This window comes from Pecten maximus, unplaced genomic scaffold (genome assembly GCF_902652985.1).
Source record: "Pecten maximus unplaced genomic scaffold, xPecMax1.1, whole genome shotgun sequence".
Taxonomy (NCBI): domain Eukaryota; kingdom Metazoa; phylum Mollusca; class Bivalvia; order Pectinida; family Pectinidae; genus Pecten; species Pecten maximus.
Genome location: NW_022982930.1, coordinates 9,405 through 23,856, shown reverse-complemented (window position 1 = coordinate 23,856; position 14,452 = coordinate 9,405). Strand labels below are relative to the sequence as shown.

At 39.5% G+C, this 14,452-nt stretch overlaps 1 protein-coding gene and 1 long non-coding RNA gene across 2 annotated transcripts; one reads left to right on the top strand and one right to left on the bottom strand.

Moving 5' to 3' along the window:
• Positions 1-3,400: 3,400 nt before the first annotated feature.
• On the top strand, positions 3,401-6,029 carry LOC117321154. The gene is made up of 2 exons (XR_004531226.1): positions 3,401-3,578; positions 4,522-6,029. It is a non-coding gene; the product is annotated as an uncharacterized LOC117321154 (long non-coding RNA).
• A 2,527-nt stretch (positions 6,030-8,556) lies between these two features.
• LOC117321153 lies at positions 8,557-14,031 on the bottom strand. Its single transcript, XM_033875622.1, has one exon. It carries the CDS (start codon positions 14,029-14,031, stop codon positions 8,557-8,559), a length of 5,475 nt encoding a protein of 1,824 aa, XP_033731513.1.
• Positions 14,032-14,452: the final 421 nt, after the last annotated feature.

Genomic DNA, 14,452 nt, shown 5'->3' with positions numbered 1-14,452 from the left:
TATGTATTGGCAAATGCATTGGTATGAGGTCACCATGTCTAAATGGTGTGGGTTGGTAGCTAGCGATCTCCCTAAAATATTAGTGCTGTATGTCTCAAACACAAGCTCTTTTTATTTGGACATAGTCAAATGTGACCTTTGACTCGCTTACCTTGACTGGTGCTACTTGACAGTGTTAGGCATATTCACCTATGGTCATAACTCTGTAAAGTTGTGGACAAGTCCTGATTTGATAGGTTAGATCATCAAGGTGTATTTTAAACTTAACCCCTACATTCTGTTCCACTGTCCTCTATGTAATCATTAACACTAGTCCTGCTGCTTCGCTTCAATACTTGGCATACAGTGCAATGTACATTATTTTTAGCTCACCTGGTCCGAAGGACCAAGGTGAGCTTATGCCATACCGTGGCGTCCGTCGTCCGTCGTCCGTCCGTCCGTCCGTCAACAATTGACTTATTTGACTTCTTCTTCATAACCGCTGATCAGAATTTGAACAAATTTGGTCAGAAGCATCCCTATGGGTAGGGGACTCAAAATTGTACAAATGATGGAGCTGACCCCCTGGGGGCCTCTGGGGTGGGGCCAAAAGGGGTCAATTTGACTATATTGATATAAACGACTTCTTCTCTGAAACCAAGCAATGGCTATCGCTCATATTTGCCAGGAAGCATCACTATGGGGTGGGGATTCAAAATTGTACAAATGAAGGTGCTGACCCCCCAGGGGCCTGAGGGGCGAGGCCAAATGTGGTAAATCCGGCTATATTGATATAAACGACTTCTTCTCTGTAACCAAGCAATGGCTATCACTCGTATTTGCCTGGTAGCATCATTATGGGGTGGGGATTCAAAATTGTACAAATGATGGGGCTGACCCCCTAGGGGCCTGAGGGGCGGGGCCGAATGTGGTAAATCCGGCTATATTGATATAAACGACTTCTTCTCTGTAACCAAGCAATGGCTATCACTCGTATTTGCCTGGTAGCATCATTATGGGGTAGGGATTCAAAATTGTACAAATGATAGGGCTGACCCCCTAGGGGCCTGAGGGGCGTGGCCGAATGTGGTCAATTTGGCTATATTGATATAAACGACTTCTTCTCTGAAACCAAGCAGTGGCTATCGCTCATATTTGCCTGGTAGCATCATTATGGGGTGGGGATTCAAAATTGTACAAATGATGGGGTTGACCCCCCAGGGGCCAGAGGGTCGTGGCCGAATGTGGTCAATCCGGCTACATTTGTATATTCATATAAACAACTTCTTCTCTGAAACCAAGCAGTGGCTATCGCTCATATTTGCCTGGTAGCATCACTATTTGGTGGAGATTCAAAATTGTACAAATGATGGGGCTGACCCCCCAGGGGTCTGACGGGCGGGGCCAAAAGGGGTCAATTTGGCTATATTAATATAAACGACTTCTTCTCTGAAACCAAGCAAAGGATATCGCTCCTATTTGCCTGGTAGCATCACTATGGGGCGAGGATTCAAAATTGTACAAATGGTTGGGCTGACCCCCTGGGGGCCTGAGGGGCGGGGCCAAAATGGGTCAATATACCTATATTTATATTAACGACTTCTTCTCTGAAACCAAGCAATAGATATCACTCCTATTTGCCTGGTAGCATCACTATGGGGTGGGAATTCAAAATCTTACAAATGATGGGGCTGACCCCCTGGGGGCCTGAGGGGCGGGGCCAAATGTGGTAAATCCGGCTATATTGATATAAACGACTTCTTATCTGAAAAGGAGCAATGTAGATTGCTTATATATGCCTGGTACCATCACTTTTGAGTGGGAATTCAAAATTGTACAAATGACTGGGCTGACCCCCCAGGGGCCTGAGGGTCGGGGCCAAATGTGGTCAATTGGGCTATATTGATATAAACGACTTCTTCTCTGAAACCGAGCAATGGATATTGCTCATATTTGCCTGGTAGCATCACTATGGGGTGGGGATTCAAAATTGTACAATTGGTGAGGCTGACCCCACGTGGGCCTGAGGGGTGGGGCCAAGAGGGGTCAATTTGGCTAAATTGATATGAACAAGTTCTCCTCTGAAATCAAGCAATAGATATTGCTCGTATTTGACTGTGAGCATCCCTTTGGGGCCAGGGTTCAAAATTGTACAAACGGTGGGGCCAACCTCCCTGGGTGCTGAGGGGCGGGCCAAAAGTGGTCAATTTGGCTAAATTGATATGAACAATTTCTTCTATGAAACCAAGCAACAGATATTGTTCATATTTGACTGTGAGCATCCCTTTGGGGCCAGGATTCAAAATTGTACAAATGGTGGGGCCGACCTACCTTGGGCCTGAGGGGCGGGGCCAAAAGAGGTCAATCTGGCTAAATTAATATGAACAACTTCTTCTCTGAAACTAAGCTATGGATATCGTTCATATTTGCATGGTACAACCCCTGGGGTAGGGATTCAAAACTGTATAAATGACAGAGCTGACCCCAGGGGAGTTAAGAGGCAGGGCCAAAAGGGGTCATATTGGCAGAATTGATATAAACAACTTCTTCTCTGAAAGTAAGCAACAGATATCACTCACATTTGTATGGTAGCATGGTCATGGGGCAGGGATTCAAAATTGTACAAATTTTGGGGTTGACCCCCCCAGGGGGCTTAGGGGTGGGGCAAAAAAGGGTCAATTTTGCTAAATTCATATGAACAACTTCTTCTATGAAACAGCTCATATTTGACTGGTAGCATCCTTTTGGGTAGAGATTCAAAATTTTATAACGGAAGGAACTGACCCCGGGGTGCAGAGGGTGGGGTCAAAAGGGGTCAATTAGTTTAAACAACTTCTTTTCTGAAACTAAGCAATGGATATCGCTCACATTTTTGTGGTAAGCATCCGGGGTTGCACCAAAAGTCAATTTCATTTCATGGATTAATGCATTTTTGGCATAAAAACCTCACGTACCCATATAAAATGCCTATGATATATTGACATAGCAATACCAGTAACAAATATACTTAATCATCATTCTTGTTTAATATCTCATGAAATCCAGGTGAGCGATACAGGCCCTCTGGGCCTCTTGTTATTAAAGTTTTAATTAATGGATAATGAAATTGATTAAAGCAGCATCAACACAATGTTGACATGCTGAATCCCCCACTTTAAACAATTTCTTGGAGGGAGACCCTCACATCTCTAGAATTTGGCACCCCTGCTTAAACAGAATAAAAACAAAATAACCTATTGTACGCCTTAATTTTTTTTTTTATTAGCATCGGGGAATTCTAGAAATTCATAATGAATTTATTTCTGTGAGAGGGGAGAGCATGCTTGCACTACCTACAATGATAATTAATTTTTTCAATAAAAAAGAGTAAACTTATTAGATCTTACTTACCTTTTAATCATGAAAATAATTTGGTTTATTGCAGTTGTGTTCGATCCTGCTAGTTTTTATGGACATTCAGAATATGATCTTGCCATTGCTCAAATGTTCGGTGGATTCAGCGAGCGTTTCTTCCAGTCCTATTTCAAAATACTACCGAAACAGCCAGGTTACTCCGACAGACTAGAACTCTACAAATTGTTCCACTATCTAAACCACTGGTATGTAATTATTATTTCACATTGTGAATTTGCTAAGAGGAATAATCAGAGTAATCTGCCTTGAACGGTTTTGTAATAGAGAATACACACAAATGTAGCATAGTTATAGGATGGGGATCGCGATTGTATGCTTTGTATAGTGGTTCTGGTTAGCTCAAAAAGCGTCGGCCACGAAATATATTTAACATACGTAATAAATGTATTATCAAAGTAATAGGAATATTTAATTACATAATTAAAACGTCGCAAACTTTTCACAGCAAGTAAATTCAATAACTTAAAAAGACAATTTTTGTGTTTACAATGTTTACCCAGTAGGAATTTTTATTGAGGTAATTAAAATGAACTAGTTTTTAGGATATCAAATATGTAGAAAGAATAATAAAACTAAAAAGACAAATTTAGTGTTGTTGCGAGTATGAATACTAGGAATATTCTATAGCATAAATAAAAAGATAAACTTCGTTGTGTGAACGTATATCTAGAAAGGATGCTCAATATTCTAATTAAAAAGATAAGTTTCATATTGTGCACGCATATCTAGTAATTAAGGATATTCAATAGCCTAATGAAAACGCAAAAAATCGTACTGTGCAGGTATTCCTAGTAAGAATATTCCATAGCATAATAAAAAAAAAAGACAAATATTGTATCGTACTCGCATGTCTATTAAGGATATTCAAGAGCATGATAAAAAAGACAAATATTGTATTGTGCACGCATGACTAGTAAGGATATTCTAGAACATAATTAAAAAATACTGTTTTTTCTGGTGTGCCAATCCTACATATTCATAATGTAATAGGGGTATTTGATAGCATAATAAAAAAATAATAAAAATTATTGTTATAAAAATGATTGCTGAAGTAAATGAAATTAAAAACAACTCACACATATTCTCTGAGTAAACAGAGATTCATATTGTGAATACTCTTAATTACAGGAATCACTTTGGGTCTGGCTACAGAGGATCGAGTATATCTATCATGAAGAAGCTTGTGAAGTGATAAAACCATTAATCAGTATTTCTCAAAGTATTGAACTCTGTGTTCATCTAATGCCATGCATGAAGAATATAATTATTCTTACCGGTGTACCTAATGTAAATGATAATCTGAAAAGAAATGGAAAATATTGACTGATTAAAACATGTGACAAAAAGAAATTAAAATCCATTGTTTCAATAAGACCTACTTAAAAGCAACGAAATCTTACATTGCAAAATACATATTTTTTTATATTTCAATCTCAGTAAGATAAACAAAATGCTGACTCTCTCTGACCTCTGACTATCCCAGTTGATATAAAAAAGTTCTTATGTAGAGTGGATTTTGATGAATGGTTGGGAATGTGACGTGCAACTTCAACAGATTATGTAGGATACATTGTTATGTGGTGCTGTCAAAAGCTTAGGTTGGTTTTTTCGAAAGACATTTTTTTTTGTAAAAAACACATTTTCATTTCTTTACATATCTTCACATGCCCGATCATTGTTAGAACAACGCAGTGATAATAACCTTTAGAAGCACAGGTATTTGGCACGAATAACCAAATCAAGGTCCGTATATATGTATTTATTATTTATATATTTGTGACAAGTCCCTGTGTTGGAACTAGCTGTTATAACCCCACCATTCTGGTTTTCTTCTTGGTTTTATATTTACCTGTTTGTTAAAAGCACTCTATATTTAGTTTGCTGTCCTTGGAATCGTTATGTCAATCTACAATGGTATAATGCTGTCACGTTAAGTTTATAATAACGGTGATGTTGTACTAATGTGTATGATAAGTATGTGCTATGTAGGAGCTATGTAACCTATTATGTCTAGATTATTATATTACCGCTATGTAAAACTAAAATCATGTAGGATTATGTACAACTATTATCATGTCTAAAGGGCTATGTTGAAGGTGTGCATGACTAGTATACCTATAGTGCTATCTGAAGTTAACTAGGATGTCTTATGTGCTATATATTGAAGTAATGTAGGATTATATGTCTAAAGTGTTATATTGAAGTAATGTAGGATTATATGTCTAAAGTGTTATATGTTGAACTTATGTATGACTAGTATGCCTTTAGTGCTATGTGAAGTTATGAAGGATTGTATGTCTAAAGTGATATTTTGAAGTAATGTAGGATTGTATATCCAAAGTGTTATATGTTAAAGTTATCAAATAATAAAAGCACATGAATAGGATCTCGCATCACAGATATATCCCCGCCCCTCGTCAATAACACATATCTTTGGCAGGGGGTTCATGAGCTACCTTTTGCAAGAGCTTTTTCATTTTGAATTTGGCCAAGTGCGCCATTTAACATTGATTCAAGGCCGAATAGAACTTGATGTTGTGATGCATTTGTGTGAATATGAACCAAATACAAAATCGCGAATGATGCATAGGCGCGTGATTGAAATTACTTATTAAATGTGTAGTGCTTTACATACATACATTGTGCTCGTCTGTTATTTGATATGTTGTGCAGGAGTGTCACCAAATACAATGCAAATCAAAAAGGTTGATGTTCCTAGTTAAGTACAGATGGCATATGCTAGCTTAATTCCCAAAGAACTAATGGAAGGTTTACATGGTAGATGCTTGTTTGTATTGTCAATCCTTTGAGGAAATCACCAAGAATTGAATTTTTCACAGCCTGACTAGCCAGATGCCATTTCAGTGTTTTTACTAGACATTTCTAACATAGCCTCAGACGAGACCGACACCGACTATTTGAGGGGTCATCTCAAAATGCTAAAATACCGAATACTATAGGATTGTCATATTTCGTTCGATCATGAAAAAATAAATAATAACTAAATCGACAGATACATTTCAACACATAAAGATATTTTTTCATATTGTATTCACTTTATTTACTTTCACCACACGTGTTATTGTTAATATAATTTTGAAGACGGCCCGAGGGGTACATGTCCTTGACTCACCTGAGATTCTATGGTGAGCAAGAGGTGCAATACATTATCACTCAACTTTTTATATATTACTGAAAATCATAATAAGATTTGTATGATAACTCATATGGTTCTGATGGACATAGACCGTTGGCCTTAATGTCCCTATCTTAAATAAATGCACCGTTCCACAGCGTTCCGATTACGTGGTAATTTCATTTCATTTCTCGGAGGGCATGCTCCACTCTGACTCTGTAACTATTCAAAATGTTGTTAAATTTTCGGCATTTTCGACTCTGCCTAACGTTTCTTCTCAAAATCTGTTGTCTTCTGTTGGGTGAAGTAAATGGATAAACATTGTCGCCAAGTATCACACAAGTATCCGGGAAATCCATCGCCATGTTTAGACCTACGGTTAGTAAAAAAATTAGAATTTACGTTGTATGGCAAGCCGTTTGGGTTTTTACATTTTGAAATGAAGATATCTATACTGTCACCACAATTAGAGACGAACACATGATGTCTCGTTGACAGTAAGATTTTATTGTCCTTCATATCCGACAATCCGACAGTGAAGACTGAAATTATATATATAACACAATATCAGCACTAGTCAAATTAATTTACATGCATCATTACCATAATTGTAGTAACTACACATATGCATCTTTATACACAAAAACCCAAGTTAGCTAAGAGTTATTTCCCTTGATAAGCAAATAACAACAATTAGCCCTCAATCTAGTAGCAATTAACATGACCCATAAATATAAATGTCTGAAATACAGCAACACATGTAGAAATGTAGGACCGAGCAAAGGGTCGAGCAAACAAACCAAAAATAAATATGGGGCATGCATGTATTCTACTGGGCGACTGTAGTATACAATAAAATGGTTAAAATGCTGTTTGCTAACATACCCGATAGCATTATAATAAACACTGATGTGCTATAACAACTATACTGACAAAATGGCTAGACTTATCGACTAGAAATATAGATATGACTAGTTTATATTATAAACATTATAATCAATGACAGTGTATCAACACATACAATATTTAGGACTAGAATGCCCAACTGTCACACTGTGTATCAAAACGTAAACAATCTGACCCAGTTACGGCGCCAAATTCTAAAAATACACAAAATATCAGACCATGCTTTCCGCACGGGACATTATATAGTTTATGAACAGGTTGCTAGACTTACAACCTATATTGTTTATGAACAGGTTGCTAATAACTTATATTACAGTGTTACATATTTATCGTTATTATGCAGTTATTCAATAAACCTACATTTTGGTTTGCCAGGGTACCAGGTATCATTTTCGAAGCTGGCTGAACAGCACATGTTGCAATGTATGTCAAAAAGTACCTTACAAATAAAAGAGTTCCAAGTATTGATAGTCAGGAACGATAACTCTTGAGGGAGATCTCTAAAGACTAAATATCAAAGTAGTGAGAGATCCAGAATCTGGTCACAGAACACTCCCCTCCTGATATCTTGCCTAGATATCACAAAAAACATATAACAAAATTAAGTACATGTCAAAGCCAAAGGTGAAAAATCTAAATACTGATTGTCATTTTGGACTTCAAAGTTCAAATATACCTAATGTGAACCACACATTAAATACCAAGTGTCACTCATTATCAGTCTCCAGTAAAAGGACCAGTTCGCTAATAGGACGAGTGTAGTTGGATGGTGTTCCTTTAGGTGACATCACACGAACCTCTGCTGTACGAATTTTGCCATCCTCACTGGGAAACACTTCAGTAATAATGCCCATCGGCCAGTAGTTACGGGCGCACATCTTGTCTCTTAACAAGACAACATCTGAAACACGAATGTTCCTCTGATCTTTGTTCCATTTTCGTCGTTCTTGTAAACTTTGTAGGAATTCCATCCTCCATTTTTTCCAGAACATATCAGATAAACACTGAACCATCTTCCATTGGGCTCTATACATGTTTCTAATGTCAGCTGTAATGACGATATCAGTGATTGAATCACTCTTGTGAGTTAGGATGAGAGATGGACTGAGAGGATAGGGATCTTAAGGATCAGAACTCAGTGGTACCAGTGGTCGTGAATTGACAATCGCTGTCACTTCGGCGAGAAAGGTAGTAAGAACTTCATGAGTGAGAACTCCCCGTCTACTATCAAGTAGTAAAGCATCCAGGATTCTTCTGGCAACCCCGATCATTCGTTCCCACACACCCCCCATATGGGAGGCATGCGGGGGATTGAAGATCCATTTACAGCCATCCTCGAGGAGAAATTTCCTGACAGCATCATTTTCCACGTTGATTCCACCTAACTTTTCCATAGATCCAACAAAGTTGGTGCCCCTGTCAGACCTGAAAATTTTTACCTTTCCTCTGATGGATATGAACCGGCGAAGGGCATTAATGAAAGATGAAGTGCTCATCTCCTCTATTACTTCAATGTGCACCGCCCTTGAAGTAAGACAGGTAAATAGGACTGCCCATCTCTTGCTATTTGCCTGACCGCCTCTTGTCTTTCGTGTGACTATCTGCCATGGTCCAAAGCAGTCTACACCAACCGAGGTAAATGGAGGTCCTGGTTCGAGTCTCTCTGTAGGTAGGTCAGACATCTTTTGAACTCCAAGCTTACCCCTGGACTTACGGCATGTAACACAAGAGTGGATGATGGATGAGATGAGACGCTTCCCACCTGTAACCCAATAGCCTGCTTCTCGTACAGCACCTTCTGTTAGGTGACGTCCTTGGTGACATACTTTCTCATGATAATGGCGAACAAGCAAGGTGGCGAGATGGTGTTTCCCAGGTATCAAAATGGGACTTTTCATTTGAACAGGAATGTCTGCTCTCTTCAATCTCCCTCCAACACATAACAGATTGTCCCTGTTAAGAACTGGTGATAGAGAAAGCAGGGAGCTGTCACGGTTAAGAGGTCTTCCTTTGACAAGACACTCTAAGTCTTTGCCGTAGATATCCTTTTGTACCTGGCGTATAATGAGAGTTTCTGCATGCTTGTTGTTTGTACTGTTAGACTGCGATCCAGCAGCAAAGTTTTGAAGAAACGATATGGCTCGTACAATACTAGACAATGAAGAGAACCTTTCAATTTTTTCAGCAGTAAGCCATGTTTTCTGTCTCGGTACATCAACTAGGCTGGACTTCTTTGTACAGATCTGTTCAGGCCGTACTTCTTTGTCCTGTTGAGGATCAATGAGATTAAATTGGATGGAATTCTCACGCTCCAGCAGATTGGAGAAGAGAAGCTCAGGTCCCATAATCCAGGAGCAATCCGCTAGTAAAGCTGATGGAACAAAGCGGGTTCCATGATCTGCTGGGTTGTCACTGGTACGTACATAATGCCACTGGTGAGGTTCAGAGAACTTCAAAATCCTTTCAACGCGATTGGTGACGTATACGTAGAACCTTCTTGTTTTGTTGTTGAGGTAGCCAAGTACCACTTTACTATCAGTGTAATAGGTGATGCTCTTAGGAGGTATGTCTAGTTCCTGAGACACTATTTCCGCTACTTCTATGGCTAACGACGCGGCGCATAACTCCAGGCGAGGTATGGTATGGCCCTGTTTTGGAGCTACTCTGGTTTTCCCTAGTACAAATCCAACGTGGATATTGTTTTCAGCATTTTTTACCCTAAGGTATGCGACAGCAGCTACAGCATTTTCTGATGCATCACAAAAGACGTGAAAGCCTCGTTCCACAACCTCCTCCTTTCTGATGACATTGTAGGCTCTGGGAATTTTCACAGATTCCAGGTCACGTAAGCTCCGCTGCCACATTTCCCAATCTGATTTGAAATCTGTAGATAGAGCCTCATCCCAGTCGGTGGTAGAGGACATCATATTACGTAGCAACACCTTCCCTTTTATAGTGACTGGTGCGGCAAAGCCTAATGGGTCGTATAAGCTGTTTATAGTAGCCAAAACTCCTCGTCTTGTGTAAGGTTTATCCTCAAAGTCTATCAGAAAGGTGAACGAGTCATTCCGGAGGTCCCACTGGATACCTAAACTTCTCTGGAGAGGAATTTGTTCTTGCTGTATATCTATACCACTTATGTCTTTTGCTATATCCTCAGAGTTGAAAGCATCAAGGACCTCTTGATTATTTGACGCAATTTTATGCAACCTGATCTTGCCATTTGCACTGAGAGTCTGTTGTGTTCTTTTCATCAAAGACACTGCTGAATCTACGTCATCACAGGATGTCAATCCATCATCAACATAAAAGTTCCTTTGTACAAATTCCCTTATGTCATCTGAGGCATCCTCCACAACCTTCCTTAACCCAAAGTTAGCAACAGCTGGTGAGGGTCGATTACCAAATACATGTTTACGCATACGGTATTCAATGAGCTGTTTTGAAGGATCATTATCCTTATACCAAAAAAACCTCAAGAAGTCCTGGTGGTCTTTGAGCACAGAAAAGCAATAAAACATGCTTTCAATGTCACCGCTTATGGCAACAGCTCCCTGTCGGAATCTCATCAAAACGCCAATCAGGCTGTTTGTGAGGTCAGGTCCTTTGAGGAGGACATTGTTGAGGGATACTCCTTCGTACACCGCAGATGAGTCAAATACACCACGGATTTTATCCTTTTTCTTAGGATGGTATACACCAAAAAGTGGAAGGTACCAACACTCCGCCTGTGGGTCTAGTGTACCAGCAACTTCCGCATGTCCATTTTTGATGATCCCTTCCATGAAGGTGGTAAAGTGGTCCTTCTTCACAGGATTTCTTTCCAAACTGGCGTGAAGTATCTTGGCTCTTTTTAAGGCTTGTCCTCTATTGTTAGGTAATCGTTGCCGTGGTGACCGGAATGGTAGCGGTGCAGTTAGATTACCTTCCGCGTCCCTTTTGAACTCTGACTCCATTAACTTCATAAACAGACCATCTTCAATGGACATTCCAAGTTTTTCACTGTCTGGACCTTTCTCGAACAAGTCGTAGGGTTCTTTTCTACCAGATCCTCTCATAGGCTCAAGACGTAGAGTGAACGCGTTACAGCAGGGAGGTAATGATGACGGACGTCCATCACTCAAGATACGAGTTTTATACACAGATACATTGGAATCTGGACGGTGAACACGCCCCAGGCAGGTTTCTCCGATGATCACCCATCCCAAACTAAGTTTTTGAGCATAGGGAGCACCCTTCGGACCAATTCTTTGATCGTGGACATGGTGAGCTTCCACTAAGTCCCTTCCTATGAGTAGAGTGATGAGACAATTTGAGTCAAACTCCTGAATAGCACTGGCTATATCCCTAAGATGTGGGTGATTGTAAGCGACGTCCGGGGTTGGAATTTCTTCCTTTTCATCAGGGATCTGATTGCACTCTGTAATTACCGGCAAGTCATGTTTAGCTGTGGCATCTACACTCTGTATGATAAAACCTTCTGCTCGCCTACCCGATGTGTCACTAACACCTGAGCAAGATGACAGTGAATACTGAATTTCTGGAAACTCACAAGCACCAGCGAAATTGTCGAAGAATGTTGAAGAGGCAAGAGTCTTGTTACTCTGGTCATCGATAAGGGCATAAGTCTTTATAGCATGACCTGGATTATCTTTATGATAAACCATCACTGGAACGACCTTGGCACATGACCTTCCTCTAAACTTCCCACCACACACTTGAGTACAGGCTGTCTTTACATTTTGGTTATGAGCATTGTAATGCATTATTGTCACATGTTTATCACTGTCACATTCCTCACATTTAACAACTGTTTTGCAGTTATGACGTTGATGTGCAGGAGAACAACACCGGAAACAAAGATTTCTTTCCTGAAGAAACTTCCTCCGTACATCTATAGGTTTAGAGCTGAACTTCTTACATTTGAGAAATGAATGCGTCATGTTGTGGAGAGGACAGAACTCAGTAATATCTCTGATGATTTTATCCGATGTTTCTGAAGGCTCGTTTAAGGTTGAGGATGTTTTTCTTGTGTGGACTTTCTGCTTAGGATCCCTCTGATTTTGTGTAGAAACATTCACAGTAGAGTTTGGTGAGGCAGCATACTGAAAACTGGGGTTGTTCCTGATTTTACTCTGTTCCCGAATAAACTCACAGAAATGTACAAAGGGCGGATAACTCACATTGTTTCTCTCCATGTACCTATGAGCTGCCATTGTCCACTTTTCCTGAAGGTAGTGTGGCAATTTGTTGACTACAGGAGTAACACCAGTTGAAGAATCAAAGTACGCCAACAGTGAACTATATCTTGGGTCAGATTTCACAGCTTTTATTTCTAATAAAATGTCAGAAAGCTCATATAACTTCTTTGTGTCTTTGTTTGACAGCCTGGGAAGAAGTTCCAGTTTTTTCTTTAGTGAGGCTTCAATGCTTTCTGGGGCACCATATCTCTCGTCGAGTCTTGCCCAAATTTCCTGTATTCCTTGACTGGGATCACTGAAATATGCTGACCGCATATTGATTACTTGTTCCTTTGATCCTGGTCCAGCCCATTTGGTGAGAAGATCCATTTCCTCTAAGGCAGTAACTGATAGTTCACTCATCTTAGACTTGAAGCTATACTTCCAGGATTGATATGTTTCAGGCATATCATTGAACGGTGTTAGGCTTGCAAACAGTAAGTCTTTCTTTAAAAGTAATTTAGTGATTTCCGTTGCTGTGACTGGAGGTGGAGGTACTACTGGATAAGAACGTTCAGGTTGATAGAGCGGGACAAATGTTTGGGCAGTAGGATTTAAACCTGTATGATCATGATCAACGAGAGTCTTTACCTTCGAGTCCTGAACCTCATTGTTTAACAAGTCACTTATGTACCTTTCAGTGCGTGCCGCTGATTGTTCTGTAGGAAGTGAGGCAACAGACCCCCTTTGTGAGTTTGACAAAACATATGACCCATCTAGAGCATCAGCCTCTGCCTCAGCAGCTGCAGCCTCCTTTTCAGCAGAGAGGACTTCTAAATCCACTTCAATAGCTGCTCTCTGTTTTTTAAGTTCAGCTTCTCTTTGTAAATACTGAAGTTGTGCTTTTAGTTTTTCTGCTTTAGCTCTTGATTTTGTAGCACTTGAAGTACTTGAAGCGATTGAAGCTGTCCTAGGTGAGTTACTTTTCCTAGAGCCGACTGATTTGACAGACAATTGATCTGTTAACACAGGTTGATTTTTTTTAATGTCTTGAATGATGGCATGAAGGATTGAGAACTTCTCTTGTATAACATTATCGTTTGCACAAACATTGTTCGCAAGTAATTCCTTCTGCTGAAGACTGTGTTCTGTATGTGTTGTTTCGAGAAATTCTGTCAAGTCTTTACATAGAAGTTTGTATTTTTCACACCTCTGACTCAATTTAGACAGGAAATCCTTCAGGCCTTCATAATTTCTTTCTAAAAAAGGTATATCTTTAATTTGATCACAAATGTCATCCCAACACTGTTCAATTGACCTTCTATAATTATTTAATTTCTCCTGGTAATGCTCAAAGGCCTTAGGTGAAAGTGTACGCATTCTCCGTTCTGGCAGGGCTCCTTCAGATGTAGCCATTTATGGTTCACTAGATGTATCCGTGGCAATAATTCTTCACTATACTGTCACCACAATTAGAGACGAACACATGATGTCTCGTTGACAGTAAGATTTTATTGTCCTTCATATCCGACAATCCGACAATCCGACAGTGAAGAATTTTGGTTTGCCAGGGTACCAGATATCATTTTCGAAGCTGGCTGAACAGCACATGTTGCAATGTATGTCAAAAAGTACCTTACAAATAAAAGAGTTCCAAGTATTGATAGTCAGGAACGATAACTCTTGAGGGAGATCTCTAAAGACTAAATATCAAAGTAGTGAGAGATCCAGAATCTGGTCACAGAACAATATCTCTATTTAATTAAAGTCAAGATATCTCTTTTTAAAATGAAGATATCTCTATTTAAATAAAGATATGTCTAATTTAAATACAGAT